This window comes from Cervus canadensis, chromosome 17 (assembly GCF_019320065.1).
Source record: "Cervus canadensis isolate Bull #8, Minnesota chromosome 17, ASM1932006v1, whole genome shotgun sequence".
Lineage (NCBI taxonomy): Eukaryota > Metazoa > Chordata > Mammalia > Artiodactyla > Cervidae > Cervus > Cervus canadensis.
In genome coordinates, this window is record NC_057402.1 from 41,380,648 (window position 1) to 41,399,689 (window position 19,042).

At 46.5% G+C, this 19,042-nt stretch overlaps 1 protein-coding gene across 1 annotated transcript; it reads left to right on the top strand.

The window, feature by feature from the left end:
• The first annotated feature begins 3,508 nt into the window (after positions 1-3,508).
• On the top strand, positions 3,509-11,929 carry MESD (mesoderm development LRP chaperone). The gene is made up of 3 exons (XM_043490223.1): positions 3,509-3,797; positions 9,174-9,406; positions 10,697-11,929. The coding sequence occupies exons 1-3, from the start codon at positions 3,591-3,593 to the stop codon at positions 10,953-10,955; spliced, it is 699 nt and encodes a 232-aa protein (XP_043346158.1). The 5' UTR covers positions 3,509-3,590; the 3' UTR covers positions 10,956-11,929.
• Positions 11,930-19,042: the final 7,113 nt, after the last annotated feature.

The window sequence follows — 19,042 nt, forward strand, 5'->3', positions numbered from 1 at the left end:
CATCCCACAGTGGAAGAGCTTTAAACATCAACAGTCCTAAGTGTGAAAGTGAGGCAGACATTGTTAACTAGTTACCTGCTCAACTTTCACTTCCTCTTTTCCCTTAATGACAAAATCCCAGTTTTATTTGGGATGACAATGTAGATAGCCTCCCTTAGAAGGCTAGGTTCCAGCCCATGTGATGTAAATAGAAGTGCTCTGTGGAACATCCAAATAGGCTGCTTAAAGGAAGATGACTCCATTAAAAAGTATGCTCCTTTTGGCTTTTTTTCCTCCCTCCTTCCTCAGGATAAAAGTCATCTTGACCTTGAACTTGTGACCTTGAAGTTGGAAGCCACAGACCAGTATGAGGGAGCAGGATGAGAAAAGAGACAGGGTGCCAGATGCTCAAAGAGCAAAAATACAAGCCCTAGATGCTCGGTTTCCAGCTGCTTCTGTGAGAGAGGAATCAAACAATAACCACAAAGGCCTCTGTCTTATTTAAACCATTTTTTTTTTAACAAATTCAATTTTGTTTTATATGGGGCCTATAATCTATCCGAGCAAGATATGTTACCTTGCTAGGGCATAAGACTCTTGAGAGTCCCTTGGACAGCAAGGAGATCAAACCAGTCAATCCTAAAGGAAATCATTTGTCTGGTATCTTTAGAGCCTTACTCTGTTGAAGTGATTCTCAGCTAAACATTATGTCTGTTTTAACTTTGATAGTATTTCCACTTCTGTTATTTATTAGTGGTATCTTTTTTTTTTTAATTAGTGGTATCTTTTTTTGAAGTGTCAGATGTTGTGACTATTTAAAATAAAATGTCATTATAATTAAAAAAAAAAATCCTAAAGGAAATCAACCCTGAGTATTCATTGGAAAGACTGATGGTGAAGTTTCAATACTTTGGCCACCTGATACAAAGAGCTGACTCACTGGAAAATCCCTGATGCCGAGAAAGATTGAGAGCAATAGGAGAAGGGGGCGACAGAGGATGAGATGGTTGGAGGGCATCACTGACACAATAAACATGAGTTTGAGTGAACTCCAGGAGACAGTGAAGGACAGGGAAGCCTGGCGTGCCACAGTCCATGGGGTCATGGAGTCAGAAATGACTTAGCAACTGAACAACAACACAGGTGGCTTAAACCAGGGGTCCCAAACTTCTGGGATCTAATGCCTGATGGTCTGAGATGGAGCTGATGCAATGTTAATAGGAATAAAGTGCATAATAAATACAATGCACTTGAGTCATCCCAAAACCACTGCCCCTGCCCCTGGTCCATGGAAAAACTTGTCTTCTGCAATATTTGTCCCTATTGCCAAAAAGGTTGGGGACCACTGGAATAAACAACATAAATTTATTTTCTCACTGTTCTGGAGGCTGCAAGTCCCAGATCAAGGTTGGGTTGGTTTCTTCTGATGCCTCCCTCCTTGGCTTGTAAATGGCCATGTTCTCCCTGTATCTTTACATGATCCCTCTATATATCATTGTGTCCAAATCTCTCCTTTTGTATGGATACCAGTCATATTGGATTAGGGACCACCCCCAACAACTCATTTTAACTTAATTCCCTCTTTAGAGATCCAAACACAGTCACATTCTGAGGTACCAGAGTTAGGGCTTCCACATACAGAATTTGGGAGGATACGGTGCAGCCCATAACACCAGGCAGAAGTAAAGAGGTTTATTATAGCTCTTTTTTCTTTTGGTAATAGCATAAAAATTGGGGTGGTGCTAGTGGTAAAGACCTGCCTGACAATGCAGGAGACAGAAGTGGGTTCGATCCCTGGGTTGGGAAGATCCCCTGAAGGAAATGGCAAGCCCCTCCAGTATTCTTGCCTGGAGAATTCCATGGACAGAGGAACCTGGCAGTTCATGGGGTTGCAGACAGTCGGACACAACTGAGAGACTAACACAACTGACATGACTAAAGTGACTTAACATGAACCCATCAACAGAGTAATAAGGAAATAAAGTACAGGTATATTAATACTATATTTTATTAATACTGTACTATACTTCCCTAGCAGTCCAGTGGTTAAGACTTTGCCTTCAAATGCAAAGGATGAGGGTTCGAACCCTGGTCAGGCAGCTAAGATCCCACATGCCTTGCAGCTGAAAAACCAAAGCATAAAACAAGCTATGTTGTAACAGACTCAACAAAGACTTTAAAAATGGTCCATATAAAAAATTATTTTAAAAAATCAATGCATACTATACTGCAGTATAGTCAAACTTCATGTCATATTGGTAAGTCAAAAACCCTTAAAATGCTAATACGCGCACCAACTTGTAATGTGGTCACATGTTAGTCATTCAGTCATGTCCGACTCTGGGACCCCATGGGCTGTAGCCTACCCGGCTCTGATGTTCATGGATTTTCCAAGCAAAAATACTGGAGTGGGTTGCATTCCCTTCCCCAAGGGGATCTTCCTGACCCAGGGATCAAACCCAAGTCTCCTTCACTGCAGGCACATACTTTACCCTCTCTGAACCACCAGGGAAACCCATGCTGCCATAAACACACATATAAATGCAACAAAACCGTTTCTAGAGACACTTTGGTGTTTGTAAATGTACAGAAGAATGTATACAATATTCTAGAGAGTGATAACTGGTTTGTGTGGGACAGAATTGTGGCTGGTGTGGAAGAGAACACCATGTTTCTACAATGGTCGAATATTTTACAGCTACAGTAAGGGATTCGTGTCTTTCTCACCCAATTAAAAATTTAAAAGTCAGCAGATCAACCATTTAAAATCCGTGGAATTTTAAAGTATTTCTGGCCTGAGTCTTTTAAAGCAATAAACAACAACAAAAAACAGAATGATTCAACCTTCAAAAGGAATAGACAGAGCCGACAACATGAGGTTAAAATCAGAAGAGATACTGAAGTTGTTTTACAGATGAAAACTAATGATTTAAAAAAAAACAAAAAACTTTTTCAGTTTCAAGAGATGACAGTAATATTCAAAGACGGATTGAATTCTTTCTACTGAGTAGCAAAAGACTGGGCCCAATCTATTTGTGATCTTCTGAGAAAGCTGCTTAACCTGCCACAGGCGTTTTTAAAGGAAATTGTAGGAGACTCAGGAAGCGTGTGACTTCGTGAAACGGGCTTTCTTGGCGCAAATGAGCTCCCAGAATTTCCAGCGCCACTTCATTTCACAGGCGAAAACTTGAGGCCTCGTGAGGCGCTGTTGGAGGATTCCTAGAGGCTCTGAGGGAACTTCTGGACCTGACTTACTCGTTAAGAGAGAAAAAGGTCGACCGCTGGCAGGAAAAGAAGTAGAGCACCACACTGGGCAGAGCGCCTATGCTGGACCAACGGGAGGAGGCTGATGGGCGGAGCCAAGATGGCGGAGGAGGCGGGGCTTCCGGAGGTGGGGGCCGGAGGAAATAGGACGGGGCGGAGCCTGGTAGGTTACCGAGGTCTGGGAGGCGGGGCCAAGGGGGGGTGGCCTTGAGCCCATGGAGGCTAGGCTGAAGGCGTGTCCCGCTCAGGCGCCGGCAAGGGGCGGGCCCAGGAAAGAGGCGGCCTGGGGTGGGGCCAGGGCTCGCGCAAGTCTGGTCCACGCGGCGGCGCGACTCTGCGCGGCAAAGATGGCGGCCTCCGGCTGGGCGCGCGCCGCCGTGGTTTTTCTCTGTGCCTGTGATCTGATGCTGCTCCTGCTGCTGCCGCCGAGGGCCTTCGCCACCGAGGGCCCGGCCGAGACACCCGGCGAGGCCACCCCACCTCCCCGGAAGAAGAAGAAGGATATTCGCGACTACAACGACGCCGACATGGCTCGTCTTCTGGAACAGTGGGAGGTCTGCGGCGCGCGCACACCCTCCCGGCTATTCTGTCCCGGGTCCCTTCCTACTGACCTCTTACCTCCTCCGTCTTGGGACCCTATACAGCTCCGTCTTGTTGTCTTTCGACCCCCTAACCTCCTCTGTCCGCATGCCAATGGCCCTTACTGACCCACTCCAGCTACCGCTGACCCTCAGTGCCTCTGAACACTCCATCAGTCTGCCGACCCCCGCCCCAAGCCGTTCATCCCGATGTCCTCTTTCCACCGTTCCTTGGGCCACTGCAGTCACGAGTCAGCCTCTCACTCTTCAGCCCTATTTGTCATCAACGCCTCCGCGTTGGTGGTCAGCGAGTCCTTCTAGTGAAGGGCGGGGGGAGACCTTTTCCATCCCATTCCTGAGAATGGAGTGCGTGGGTGGGTGAGGGGTATGGAGAGGATTATCTTCCAAGAGCGCCGTTTCAGCTTTCGTCGTTCTCCCCACGTTCTAAATAAGGTTTCACAGTTCCCATTTTGGTATATGTCCCTGCTGAAAGTTTTTTGTAAGTTTTGTGCGTGCCTTTACTTTTTTGGACGGGATAGGAGGCGTTATTAAAGGCTAGTGGTTTTTTGTCTTGTAACTCACATTTTTCGCTCAAGGGAGCAATGACTTGCTTTTGTGCGAGTCAGTTTTCTGGTTACTTGAATGGGCTGGAATGTGTAATGGCAGGGAGAGGGTATTAACCTTTTTAGGTGAAGTTCACTAACCAAAACCATTGTTGCTGCCTCTTGCCCATCCATAGGTGGTTGTGTTTTCCTGGTTTATTTGCACTGCTGGTGAAGTAATGTCAGAAACTTGGGTTCCACTCCATGTGTGATCTTGAGTGAGTCATGTTTCCACCCTAGAGCTCAGGTTCCTTATGTGCAGAATGAGATTTTACTGGATGATTTCTTCCAGTGCTGATGTTTTATTATATTGTGGTTTCCCATGTGTGTATGTGGGCTTCCCAGGTGGCTCAGTGGTAAAGAATCCACCCGCCAGTGCAGGGGATGAAGGTTCTATCCTTGGTCCGGTAAGATCACCTGGAAGAGGAATTGGCAACCCACTCCAGTATACTTGCCTGGGAAACTCTCTGGACAGAGGATCCTGGCAAGCTACAGTCCATGGGATTGTAAAAGAGTTGGACACAACTTGGTGACTGAGCATGCATGCACGTGGTGTGTATATTAAATAGAGGCTTTCAGACCTGAGTTTTAGTACCATCTGACGTATTGACCTTGGTAGCTTTGTGATCCTCATTTTCCTTATCTTTAAAGTTAGAAAGCATCCCACTTTGCAGGGTTCCTTTTAGGTGAATTGAGCTCCTCTTTGCAGACACTGCAAGTGTGAAAGCCCTGCCCCAGCAATTGCAGTCTCTCTGTGGGAGAGCAGATCCATCTCTGGGTGCTTTTTTATTTTTAATCTATCGTTTTTAAAAACAAATTATTTTATTTTCGGCTGTGCTGGGTCTTCGCCACTGCGCACAGGCTTTTCTCTAGTTGTGAGCAGGGGCTGCTCTCTAGGTGCAGTATGTGGGCTTCTCATTGAGGTGGCTGCTCTTGCTGCAGATCACGAGGGCACTAGGCGCATGGGCTTACTTGCTCTTCCCGGACCAGGGATCGAACTCATGTCCCCTGGTTTGGCAGGCAGATTCTTACCCACCGTGCCACTGGAAAATCTAAGGGTGCTTTTTTGAAGGAAGCAGTACCTCCTCCCCTGGTGGAGGTCCCTAAGGTCTTCCCCCATCCTCTGCCGGCTTGAAAGTCATCGCTGCAGGGAGAGGCCTGCCTCTGGTGTGTGTAGAGGGTGGGGGTGGGGGCAGGAACGGTGAAACTCCTTCCACTGTGTTAATGAGTCCCAGTTGGTGTAGAAAAACCAAAGGTGATTCTTACTGTAACCAGGTGCCGGGGAAGGGATAGGTGGGGAGATAGGAGCAGAGCCAGACAAGCGAGTTTGTACTTAAGTGTCACCCTGTCAAGCCGGTGACCTGGAGTCAATTATTTACCTTCTCTGGGCCTCATCCACAGCTCAGTTCAGTGTGCATCCTACAGGGTTGTCCTGAGGTAAGTGAAAGTCGCTGTCGTGTCCAGGTCTTTGCTACCCCATGGGCTATACAGTCCATGGAATTCTCCAGGCCAGAAATACTGGAGTGGGTAGCCATTCCCTTCTCCAGAGGATCTTCCCAACCCAAGGATTGAACCCAGGTCTCTCGCGTTGCAGGCAGATTCTTTACTCTCTGAGCCGCCAAGGAAGCCCAAGAATACTGGAGTGGGAAGCCTATCCCTTCTCCAGCAGATCTTCCCAACCCAGGAATTGAACCAGGGACTCCTGCATGGTAGGCGGATTCTTTACTAGCTCAGCTATCAGGGAAGCCCTGTCCTGAGGTGGGATATACTAAATGAACAATGCCTGTGACATAGTAGCTGCTCAGGAGATGGTAGCTGGTCTTATTATCAAGGACTTGGGAGGAAGAAAAGCATTTACAGGATAAGGGAGTTCAACTCTGTAGCTATGAATATTGACAGACAGCATTGGAGAAGTGGCGAAGCCAGTCAAGAATGAAAGACTGGCCTGGAGGAAGGGCTGCATAGAGTGTGGGAATGGCCACTTGGTCACATTCTCTGCCCCCAGCCCTGCCTGGGGGTGAAGGTGTAATTGCTTTCAGTTTAAAGGAAGTGATAGAACAGGTAAGATTACTCAGGGAAGCAGTGCATCTAAGAGTAGACCTGGACAATTGCACCTACATCTAAGGTGTTGGTTTTTCTGTCGGGCCCAACTTTTTGTGGCTCTGTGGACTATAGCCCGCCAGACTCTACTTTCCTTCACTATCTCCTGGAATTTGCTCAGATTCATGTCCATTGAATCTATGATGCCATCCAGCCCGTCTAATCCTGTCTGTAGCCCACCAGGCTCCTTTGTCCATGGAATTCTCCAGGCAAGAATACTAGAATGGGTAGCCATTCCCTTCTCCAGGGGATCTTCCCGACCCAAGGATTGAACCTGGGTCTCTTGCATTGCAGGCAGATTCTTTACCATCTGAGACCCCAGGGAAGTCTGTACTATCTCCTGGAGTTTGTTCACACTCATGTCCATTCAGTCCGTGATGCTGTCTCAACCATCTCGTCCTTTGCTGCCACCTTTTCTCTTACGTCTGTGGTACTGTGTTTTTTCTTTTCTTTTGTAACTGAAACTCACAGTCAGGCATATAAAATAGATATTAAAGGTTCTTGAAAAGATCCTTAATCTTGCTGTATGTGCTAGACTTCTGATTAATTATATTTTCATGAAAAAGAAATGGTCCTTGTAACCTATGGAGTTAATGCCATGACTGTTAGTAGAATCAGCTTGAAAAATAAAAATTTTCTAGGTTGTTGACCCAGCTAGAAGTCTTGAAGTATTCTAAGGAGACCATAAGCAGGTATTATGGAGAAATAGAATAGAATACAGTCAGAAACAGCCTGTGAGTTTGGCCACCAGGAGTTCCTATGTACTTTAAGAGGGTGATTTCAATAGTTGTTTGGAAGCTGGATTTCAGCGGGCCATGAGTCTCAGCAAACTCCAGGAGATGGTGAAGGACAGGGAACCCTGACATGCTGCAGTCCATGAGGTCACAGAGAGTCTGACATGATATAGCAACTGAACAAGTGGTAACAGCACCATGTATTAAGTATGTATTGCTTGCCTTTATGTCATTAAATTCCCAGGCAAGCTTAGAGGGGAGATGCTGTGATCACCCCCCTCCCCATTAGAGGTGAGGGAAAATGATTTTCCACTAGGGCCACACGGCGAAAGGACTGGTGCCTGGAGCCACACGCAGGCCCACGGAACAGTGCAGCTCATGTGCTTGCCTGCAGGTCGCCAGCAGCTCTTTGACAGCCAAGTGAGGAAGAAATGGGTCTGTTGAGAGGGTGGCAGAGTTGAGGGAAAGGTTGGCCCCACACTGCTAGGGCCGTAGGGATCACCCAATTCTGCTTTTCCTTTTATAGACAAGGAGACAGGCCTAGAGGATTATGGAGTCTGGTCCAAGGCCATTCAGGTGAGTTAGGGAGCTGAAGCCAGATCAAATATGGATCCCCTTCAGACATAGCTTTAGAATTATCTTGTTCTCTTATTAAAAATATGTTTAATACAGGACATTATTGTTGGTGTCTTAAGCCTCGGCCCTTCAGTGATTTGTCAAGAGGCCCATGTAGTGATATATAAGGGCTTTTTGTTTCATTTTAGGTTGTTTTTTTGTTGTTTTAAGTAACAGCTTTATTGTGATATAGTTTACAGGCCTTATAGTTCCCTCATTTAAAGTGTACATTTCAGTGGTTTCTGGACTGTTCAGAGAATTGTGCAACCAGCACCACAGTCAATTTGAGAACATTTGCTTCACCCCCAGAAAGAAACTGTGGTCTCAGTCACCCCTCCCCGCGTTCTTCCCAGCCCTCCAGCCAGCCCCAGGCAACTTCTCATCTGCTTCCTGTCTATAGGTTTGTCTACTTTGGATGTTTGGTATAGATAGACTCCTGCAGTGTATGTGTGGTCTTCTCCTTCACTTACCATGATGTTGTCAAGGATCATGCATATGATAATATCAAGCATATGTTTTTTCCTTGCTGAAATTAGCCTTTTCTCCAAGGAATAACTGGTTCTTTTGTGTATTTTTAACTTATTTATCTTATATTTATTTAGTTGGCATTCTGTTGTTAATAATTAATTGTCTTGTTTATTTCTGTGGGCCTGGATCCAGTGGTTCTTACTTTGTTTGGGGAGTTCTAAACCATTCTGTCATTATTTTGATTTTCAGATTATCCCGATTAGGCCCACAAGCTCTGCTTCATGCTGGCTTCTGTGTCATCCTGACACATCCCATAATCCTGTGAGCACTTTCTTACTTTCTGATACAAGAAGATGTTCCAGACTAATCTTCTGTTTCCTTTGCCAGAATTAGCTTTCCCCTGTGGAACACTAGTTCTTTTAAATATTTTTATCTTGTCTATCAAAAAGATCATAAGTTCCTTCTGCTGCCTCCAATTCCAGCTCAATACCACGGGTGCAGTCTTCTACTTTTGTATTTATAACTCCCCGCCCAAAGGGGAGGACCCAGCTCTGATTATCCTCAGTGCATCAGTAGGTATTCCCTTCTCAAGCCTAGAGTTCACAGGTCGTGATTCAGTTGCTCAGTGGCATGTGGGATCTTCCTGGACTAGGGATCAAACCCATGTCCCCTCCATTGGCAGGCGGATTCTTAACCACTGGGCCACCAGAGAAGCCCTTCTGCTATGATTTAGATCATAAACCAGCACTGACATCACATGCGGACATTCTTGCCTTTGCCAATTGCAGTGCTCACTGTGTGATGCTTCCCTCCCCCACCCCCTGTCCTTACAGAAAGATGACGACATAGAGGAAGGAGACCTCCCAGAGCACAAAAGACCCTCTGCACCGATAGACTTCTCCCAGATAGACCCGGGCAAGCCCGAAAGCATACTGAAGATGACGAAGAAGGGCAAGACGCTCATGATGTTTGTCACCGTGTCAGGGAACCCCACCGAGAAGGAGACGGAGGAGATCACCAGCCTGTGGCAGGGCAGCCTTTTCAACGCCAACTATGACGTCCAGAGGTAAGACCACAGCCTTACTGAGAAAAATGGGCTGTGCTGGGCTTTATCTCTTCTGGTGTAATGGGTGTCATTCCTGGCAGTACTTGGCAGGGCCCTGGACCTTTCCTGTCTAGTCTGTCGCTTTTACATTTATTTACCTAGTTTATTTATTTTTCTTGGAAGAAGACCACTCAGGTTTGGTCAAAGCCAGTAAATTTATTTGTTTGTTTTCATATCTCATTTGATCCAAAAGCCATTTATCTATGTATCTTGAACTTCCCTTTTATCTGAGTAAGAAGCTATATAGCTTTTCCTCTGTGGGGGTGGAAAATTAGTTGACGTCTGAGTGTGCCTCTTCCCTTAGAAGTCCCTGCCCACGGGAGAAGCTCTTCTGTGTAGCTGTGTTCACACAGAAGCTTGGACCAGACTCTGTTACTTTAAAGTGAAGAAGTCTGGTCATCATGGGTCAGTATGATCCTGAGATGCAGTTTTGAGGAATTTCCTTTTTCTTCATCAATAACAGTTTCTGAAATGTAGCGTCTTCCAATATTTTAGTTCAGGAAGTACAAAAAGAATCAAAAGGAATACTCAGAGTGTTTAGGGTGGCAGAGTGCTTTTGTGAGCGTAAGTAGACACCGGGGAACGAGCGAGTGCTGTGGTGGTGATGGGCCCAAGCTCTCACTGATAAGAGTGGAGGGGCAGGGGGTGGCGGTGCTTTACACACACCCGGACTCTGTTCTGTTCCTCTCTGCTCCTTGGGACCTGTGGAGTGTGGACGTGCTTGGCTGCTAGTGGTTAACCTCCGGGGTTGAGTCATGTCCAGTCACCGAGCATCCTCCTGAGCCCTTTGTCGGCCTCTTGTGACCCAATCCAAACTCCTGTTTGTCAGTCTGTGTCAGCAGAGGCCTTTTGTCACATGAAACCTTAACTGGGCACTTAAGACTGTAAAACAGACCCAAACATCAGCCTCCCCTCGATTCCGTGGGAGAGGTCCTGAACCCGGCCCATCTACAGCCTCCCAAGGCCCCCTTCTGACACCTCCCTTCACATGAGCAGCCCCTGCACCACACACACAACCCAGGTCCTCTTTCTCTTTTGATCTGAGCCGAGTTGTTAAATAGTTGAGCCAGCTAGTACTTTCCAACAGTGAATGTCAACAGCTTCTAGGCCTGGGGAAATAGGACACTTTGTTCTGTGTTCATGTAGAATTTGAAGGGGATTCTCTTTTCTTAGTTAAGTGCCGCAGGCCTGTTCTGAACCGTTAGCCCTGCACCAACTGTGTGCTGACTGTGGTCCCCTCTGTCTGTCCAGGTTCATCGTGGGGTCAGACCGTGCCATCTTCATGCTGCGTGATGGGGGCTATGCATGGGAGATCAAGGACTTCCTGGTCAGTCAGGACAGGTGTGCCGACGTGACCCTGGAGGGCCAGGTGTACCCTGGCAAAGGGGGAGGGAGCAAAGAGAAGAATCAAACCAAGCAAGAGAAGGGCAAGAAAAAGAAGGAGAGAGACCCGAAACCCCGGGCTTCGAAGGAAGACAATCGGGCTGGGAGTAAGAGGGAAGAGCTGTGATGGGGCAGCCTCGCTGTGCAGAGGAGGAGGGCATGGGCGACCACACACTCGCAGGCTTCTCGTCTCTGCTGAGAAAGGTCTGCCATGTGGCCAGTTTCTGGTCAGCGAAAGAATTACTGTTTAAAAGGCTTCAAGTAAGAGGACAGAGGTTTTATAATTAACATGGAACACTGACAGATTCACATTTACCATAAAATCACTTTCAGTGGAAACCTGCAGGTGTGGCTTTTTCCCACTGAAATGTGGAGGCGTCTTTGGCTGGACCATGGCACCACACCCCTGGCCCTACCTGCTTTGACCTGCAGCCTTCTGTATTGTTTCTCTTAAACAAAAGGATACCAGGTTCTCATCAGACGAACTTAAGACCCTCAAATGCGTTGAATCAGTCTCTTGCAGACAGCACGTCCATTACTGTGAAATTAAAAGCAGGCCACAGGAGCACAACTTAGTGCTACGACATCTACATACATGGTCAGGACGCCAGGACACGTGGATCCCAAATCTCTGCAGAAGACACAGCAGAAAATCACGCAGCTTGAAAATCCCGAGCAATCACTTGAAATTTATTGGATTTAAACCCCTCAAATCAGTTACGGAGAACTCCTGATATCAGTCGGATTTTGTGTGGTCTGTGAATCCAGGGGTCCTGTCCAAACAGGACCTTACTTAGGAAAGTCGTGCTGGTGTCACGAGTCATGTGCTCCATCTAACATGATGATTTTCCAGGGTGTGACTCAGGCATTGGCCAAGCTTCTAAACCTGTTCCTTTGATAAAGTGCCTAAACTTGTGGTGATTTTGTATGGTACTAATATGATGCGCTACCTGTTACTGTCTGACGTTGCTGTTCCCGTGTCACAGCCTGCTCTGAGTGAGAGTTACAGAATTTTTACCCAGCTGTCATTTCTAAGAACTAAAATTATTTGTTAAAAAAAAAATAAAAAGAAAAGCTTCCATCATGATTTTAGCAAATTCAGAAAAGTTTAGAAAACATCATCATTAATGGTACAGAGTAAAATGTCTCCCCTTGCCCCCCACTGCCACTGCCTTGTGGAAGCTACTGTTAATTTGTTTTTATAAAAAAAAAAACAAACACACTTACCAGTTTATAGTGATCTGTGGGATAATACGTGTTTGTTTTGGCCTCATGGCACCTAGTTCCCGTTATTTTGGTAACTTATTTTCTGATTTCCGTGTAATGATCCATGCACTCTCCATTTTCTGTTCTGTGCTGGGTTGGTGTGGTGGGGGGTGGATGTTTGCCCTGTGGGCCCCCAACTCCAGGGTGGAATTAATCCTAGGGTGAGTTTGCATGAGCCACCTCAGGAATCCCTGGTAACTCAGACGTTAAAAGAATGTGCCTGCGATGCAGGAGACCTGGGTTCAGTCCTTGGGTCAGGAAGATCCCCTGGAGAAGGCAGTGGCAACCTGTTCCAGTATTCTTGCCTGGAGAATCCCATGGACAGGGAGCCTGGCGGGCCACAGTCTGTGGAATCTCAAAGGGTGGGGACACGATTGAGTGACTTAACACACACACACCTCAGGAAGAGGTGTTTTCTGTTTCTTGCACAACTTGCACCCAGGAGAGTGAGGCTGGAGCTGCTATTGCCACCTTGCCCCCTCCAGGGGAGAACTGTCAGGCTGGAGGATGAAGCAAGCAATGGGGAGAAGCAGGGGAAGAGCAGAGTCCTGGTGGGGTCAGCTGAATGCCTGCGTTGAGCCCTGCCAGAAGCCAGCACCGTCCAGAGGTGTTTTCAGTTTTCACTTGGGCCGTTTGTTAGGTTTCTGCCATCTGTGCCCGTGGTGGCCTGGGCCACTGTCCTGATCCAGTGTGTATCTTTTTTAAACAGAAGGACGTTCCCTTCACCCAACCCAACTCGTGTTCCCCTTGAACTGTCACAGCGTGCCTGCCCGTCTCTTTGCTTCCCGTGGGACGTGCAGCCACGTCAGCCTGTACTAAACAAGCATCTGTTATGTGCTGGGCTCCACTGAGGGCCAGGGACTGTGTACCCGCAGCCCCTGCTTTTGTGAAGCAGTGATTCGGTGGGAAAGACAAATGGTAATCCTGTACAAGGTGACATGGCAACTGTTAGAAACAGGAAAAAACAACAGTGCCAAGACGTGGAGGGACCTTGGGATAGTCAGAGAGGACCTCTCAGGCAGGAGGAGGGAGTAACCAGGCAGAGGAAACAGTCCATGCAAAGGCCCTGTGGTTAGAAGTGACAGGAAGGACAGCAGGAAGGCTGATGGAGAGTTTGGGGGCACAGCACAGCCCCAGGCTGGACGGGTGAGTGACGAAGGTTTGTGGGGGCTTTGAGCTTAGGCAAGTTTGTGGGATCTCTCAGGAACAAAACACCTTTATGAATAAGAATTATGACAGCAAAGATTTATTTAGAAGGTTCCTTTGTAGGAGGGGTCCATTCACTTAGAGAATCTGCCTCTGGGGACTTCCCCAGGGGTCCAGTGGCTAAGATACATGCGCTCCCAATGCACAGGGTCTGGGTTCCATCCCTGATTAGGGAATCAGATCTCACATGCCGCAACTAAGACGTGGAGCAACTAAATAAATACTTTTGGAAAAAAAAAATCTACCTCTGCAAGGTGGTTGGTAAGGTATGGAGCTACTTTACCAGGCAATAAAGCTTGTCACCCTGGCTAGCCTGCCCCCCACCCCCTCCCGGGGACGCCCCAGACCTTGCATACCCCAGTGATGAGGGTGAAGGCTGGAGCGTGTGTGGGGGGTGTGCAGGGTCTGCTGGAGATCGGAGAGGCCTGAAGGATTTTAGCTGTGGTGGGATAGATTCGAGGGGTCATCTGATTTGCACTGGTGGACTGATTGGAAGCCAACAGGAGCAGGGGTGAGGGGCAGGTTGGGGGGCTATTTCAGTGGTTTAGGCCTAGGTCAAAGGTGGTGCAGCGAGCTGAGTGGTGGCGAGGTGTGACCCACAATTCACATGCACAGCCCCTGCTAATGGGTGCTGAGTTTTCAGGGTCTCGCTAGTTTGTACAAAAATGCTGCCCTGGACATTTTAATAAATGTTACCACATACTTTGGTAAACTTGTGCTTATATCTGAGGGGCAGATTTCTAGCAGTGGAATTGCTGGAACAACCGAATTTTCACCTTCTGGTATGTTATTGTGAAGTGGCCCTCCAAAGTGGTTGTATTAACTTACCTTTGCTAGCAATACACCTCAAAACCCAGCCAGCACTGACCATTATACTTGCCATTAAGATGTGAAAACCAGGGTTTCCCTGGTGGCTCAGTGGTTAAAAAAGAAAATCCGCTTGCCAGTGCAGTGGATGTGGGTTGGATCCCTGGTCCAGAAAGATCCCACATGTCTCAGGCACTAAGCCCTAAGCCCAGGTACCAAAACTGTTGAGCCCATGTGGTGCAACTTTTGAAGCCCATGCGCCTACAGCCTGTGCTCCCCAACAGGAGAAGCCACTGCAATGAGAGGCCCGTGCGCTGCAACTCGAGAGGAGCCCGCATTTGTGGCAACTAGAAGAAAGCCCGGGAAGCAACAAGGATCCAGCTCATACAACCAAAAGTATAAACAAATTTTTTTGTTTTTTTTTAAGAAACTGAAAACCACATCTTCATTGGCTCCCTTGAAGCCACCAGACTGGAGAGGCCATGTGCAAAGGCCACACAGAGATAAAGATGCCCAGAGATTCCCACCTGGTCCAGCCCCATCTGGGGCCTTCACAGCCCAGGTGCACACAAGTAAGCAAGTGAGTCTTCAGATAGCCCCAGCCCTCAGGACGTCACAGGGATGCAGGAAGCGGAGGAGCTACCCAGAAAAGCCATGCAGATTCATGAACAAGAGAAATGCCATATTTAAGGAGAGTGGGATTATATATAATACATATACACGTGCACATGTATAAATTCATTTTTACTTCTGCATGTTTGTTTTCACCCTGAATATTCATTGGAAGGACTGATGCTGAAGCTGAAGTTCCAATACTTTGGCCACCTGATGTGAAGAGCCAACTCACTGGAAAGACCCTGATGCTGGGAAAGATTGAGGGCAGGAGGAGAAGAGGGTGAGAGGATGAGATAGTTGGATGGCATCACCGACTCAATGGACATGAGTGGGAGCAAACTCCTGGAGGTAATGAAGGACAGGGAAGCCTGGCGTGCTGCAGTCCACGGGGTCACAAAGAGTCGGATACGACTGCGCGACAGAACAACAACATGTTTATTGTCATGTCTCTTGCTTTAGTCACATGGCATCTTTGACTATCAACTATGAAACATGGAAACTTAATAGTCCTCCTTCTACCTCCCTGGTTTCTGATGATCAGACTGTAGTTTTTAGTACTTCTGGTGGTTTCCTTTACATTGTTAAACCTCTACCCTGGTGGCTAAGATGGTAAAGAATCTGCCTGCAGTGCAGGAGACCTGGGTTTGATCCCCCGGTCAGGAAGATCCCCTGAAGAAGAAAATGGCAACCCACTCCAATATTCCTGCCTGGAGAATCCCGTGGAGAGAGGAACCTGGCAGGCTACATAGGGTTACAAAGAGTTGGACACAATTGCGCGACTAACACTTTCACACTTTCAGTATGTGTTAACTCCTCATCAAGGTGGGAAATTCTCAAACTTCCTTCTGTCTCTGGATTCTTCTTTAAAAGAGTTATTTGCGTGCTGACAAGGTGTATAACATATCCATGGCTCCATTGGAGTGTTCTGAGACCAGTATTATCTTTTCTCTTGAAAGGGACTATTCTTTCTATTAAATACTGGAGATCCTGCCTCAATCCTATTGATAATATTCAATAATTTTGCTAAGAAGTCCTAGAGTTAATTTTTCTTTTTTAAAAAAATTATTTATTGCTTCAGATGTTAGTTGCAGCACGTGAGATCTTTTTTCCTTTTTAGTTTCGGCGTGTGAACTCTTAGTTGTGGCATGTGGGATCCAGTTCCCTAACTACAGATCAAATCCTGGCCCCCTGCATTGGGAACATGGAGTCTTAACCATTGGGCTGCCAGGGAAGTCCTTGATTTTTCAAATTTTTTTTTATTCTCCTAGAATATGGTGTGTCATTTCCAATTGCATATTTAGGTGTTTTTTTCCCTCCCATCATTTGAAAAAAATTAATCTTCTGTGGTTAACTTATTTTCAATTTGTATTGGTGTTTTGGGCACCAATTTTTTTCTTAGCTCTGACGTAAATTTTTAAAAATCTCATTCTATTTTCAATTTCATTGAGCTGTTTTTTTAGAATTCAAGTGTTTATTAAATTCTGTGAATTCAAGGGACTCCCTTGGTCCAGTAGCCAAGACTTGTGCTGCCAATGCAAGGGGCCCCATTCCATACCTAGTCAGGGAATTAAGATCCCATATGCCACAACTAAGACCCAGTACAGCCAAATAAATATTTTAAAAAGCAATTCAAAAGAAAAAAACTTTAAAAAATATTCTGTGAATTCAGAAGTCCAAATGGAGTCTCTGCAACTCGTGTTTTTTTTTTTTAATACAAGTAATTTCCAACTTTATTTTGCATCTCATTTTTTCATATGTTTGCTTTTTATTTACTATCTTAAATTTTATAGAAGTATAGTTGATTTACACCTTGCGTTATGTTTGTTTCCTCAGAATAGAATATTTTGCTGTGCTTGTTTGTATATTCCTTTGTGGAGGTTGCTTTCTAATTGTAGCTTGTTTGGAGACAGTCCACATCTCTGTTTTTTCCTCTCCTGTTCGTGCTTCATAGACACGGCCTTTCCCAGACCTTGGTCCTGAGCATCTATCTTAGGTGAATTCTCCTGACTCCCTTCCCTCCTTATCAGAGCATTGTCTGCCTTCCTGGGGCTGCAGTTCAAGGTCTGAGCCCTGCTTTTTCTCAGCTTTTCTATAACTGAACAGGAAACGGAGGGACTCAGGCTGTGGGTGGCCTTGCTTGGCGAGTAGGCTGTGCCTTTCTGTGATTCTTACCCAAAATCCTAGACCTTGGAGGGGATCAGAGAGGCAATCACTCTTCCTGTCCAGTCTTCAGAGTTCCTCAGGTCAGCAGCGGACTTGGGAGCCCTGGCTGCCCTCTGTGGGGAGGGGTCAGGCTGGAGTGGTCCTTGCCTCACTCCCCTCTTTCTGATAACCGTGTTTCTCCCGCCCCTAAAGAAGGAGGAAGGATGTGCCAAAAGCTGCTTTTGACGTGGGCAGTGGGGCACTTGATACAGGCACATGATGTAAGGGGCATTCCAAAACTCAGTAAAAAGTAATAATATTTCAGTGCTGTATTTTAAAAATCAAATTAATGTTAAGAAAACAAAACCTGATGATGAAAATGTTAAAGACAGGACCAGTCAGAGTGAGGATGAGGGTGAGACAGTGAGGCTGTGCAAATGTAGGGTCCAACCTGGGCTTTTAAACCAGCAGTCCTTAGTATTTTTTTTTCTTCTTCTTTTTCCCTATTTTTTGGCCATGCAAAGTGACATGCAGGATCTTAGTTCCCCAGCAAGAGATCGAACCTTCACCCTCTTCCAGTGGAAGCCTGATGTCTTAACCCCTGGACCACCAGGGAAGCCTCAGTATTTCTTCTTATTTTAAGAGTTTATATTTCCTAACTTCCCAGGTTCATGCTCTCAGAGTAAAACTTGAAATCCTTATTGTAGAGATGCCACAAGGTCTCTGTGAAAGAAAGAAATTTACTTAATGATGGACAATCACTTAATAACGGACAGCCAACAGAGACCTGCACAGCGCAGGTAGCTCTACTCCCTGTTACGTGGCAGCCTGGATGGGAGGGGAGTTTGGATACATGTGCATGTATGACGGAGGCGCTCCAGTGTGCACCTGAAACTATCACAGCGTTGTTTAATGGCTATACTTCAATATAAAATAAAAACTAGAAAAAGAAAGAAATTGAAATGCTAGCACAGCATCCCAGCTCTTCAAGCTTTGTTCATCTGACCAAGCTTCCTTTCAAGGTTATTAACTCTGAACTGTATAATCACATAGCTGTCATCATAGCAGAAACAGACTTTTGTTTCTGGCTTTTTCCACTTAGCCTTATATCGTAATGAAGTTTTCCTGTGTCTATGTGGTCTTCACGTTTCACATTTCAGTGGCTGCGTAACAGTTGCATCCTTTTCCTGCAGAGAAAGGGCCAGATCTCAGTGTGAGGTGTGAGTCTACTTCTTATAATGGGCTTCCCAGGTGGTGCAGTGGTAAAGAATCCACCTACTATTGGAAGAGATTCAAGAGGCTTGGGTTCGATCCCTGGGTCAGGAAGATCCTCTGGAGAAGGAAATGGCAACCCACTCCAGTATTCTTGCCTGGAGAATCCCATGGACAGAGGTGCCTGGTGGGCTATGGTCCACAGAGTCACAAAGAGTTGGGGATGACTGAGGAACTACATACATAGGCATGTATTTCTCATAAGGGCATGTGTCTAATCTCTGTCTCACGATCCACATCCCCTTCTAGGAGCATCTGCTTCAACCCAAGGCTGCCCTGTTCACAGGAGGGACCCTGCTCCCCTATTCTGCCTCCCTTGCATGGTTGTGGCCGTTTGAACTAGAGGTGGGCATCTCACCCAGGGCACCACCCACCTGGTTGCCAAATCAGATCCTCTCTCGCTTGGCCAGAGACTGAATGACTTGGTAGCTGAGTCATTAGTAGTGGATGGACAGCTAGACTGAAGGTTTCAGAACTTCTATTGGTGAAGTTTCTGGACTTGGCTTGAGGTTCTGACTTCCCGGGCCTTGATTATTCTGCTTGTTCCTGGATTCTGAGAGCTCTAGATCCCTGTAAGTAAGTAGAGCCACTTTGAAGAGGGTTCTGTAATTGCTCATCTTTCACTCAAACTTTTTTTTATTCTCCATTTATCTGTCTAAAGAGGACTAACATACAGCACCACGTGTAAAACAGACAGCTAGTGGGAAGCTGCTGCGTAGCGCAGGGCACTCAGCTCTGCTCTGTGATGACCCGGAGGGGCAGACGGGGCGGTGGGGCAGGAAGGAGGTCCAAGAGTGAGGGGGCGTGTATGTGTGCATATAGCTGATTCATGTTGTCGTGTAGCAGAAACTAACAAACTCCAATTTAAAAAAAAGAAGCTAGGAGATGAAGTAGAGACATCGGGAC

Excerpts from the sequence above, each read along its gene's own strand:
- MESD (XM_043490223.1), top strand. The coding sequence starts at position 3,591 with ATGGCGGCCTCCGGCTGGGCGCGCGCCGCCGTGGTTTTTCTCTGTGCC. Across the intron at positions 3,798-9,173 it reads GTCTTCTGGAACAGTGGGAG|AAAGATGACGACATAGAGGA; the intron begins GTCTGCGGCGCG and ends CTGTCCTTACAG. Across the intron at positions 9,407-10,696 it reads GCCAACTATGACGTCCAGAG|GTTCATCGTGGGGTCAGACC; the intron begins GTAAGACCACAG and ends CTGTCTGTCCAG.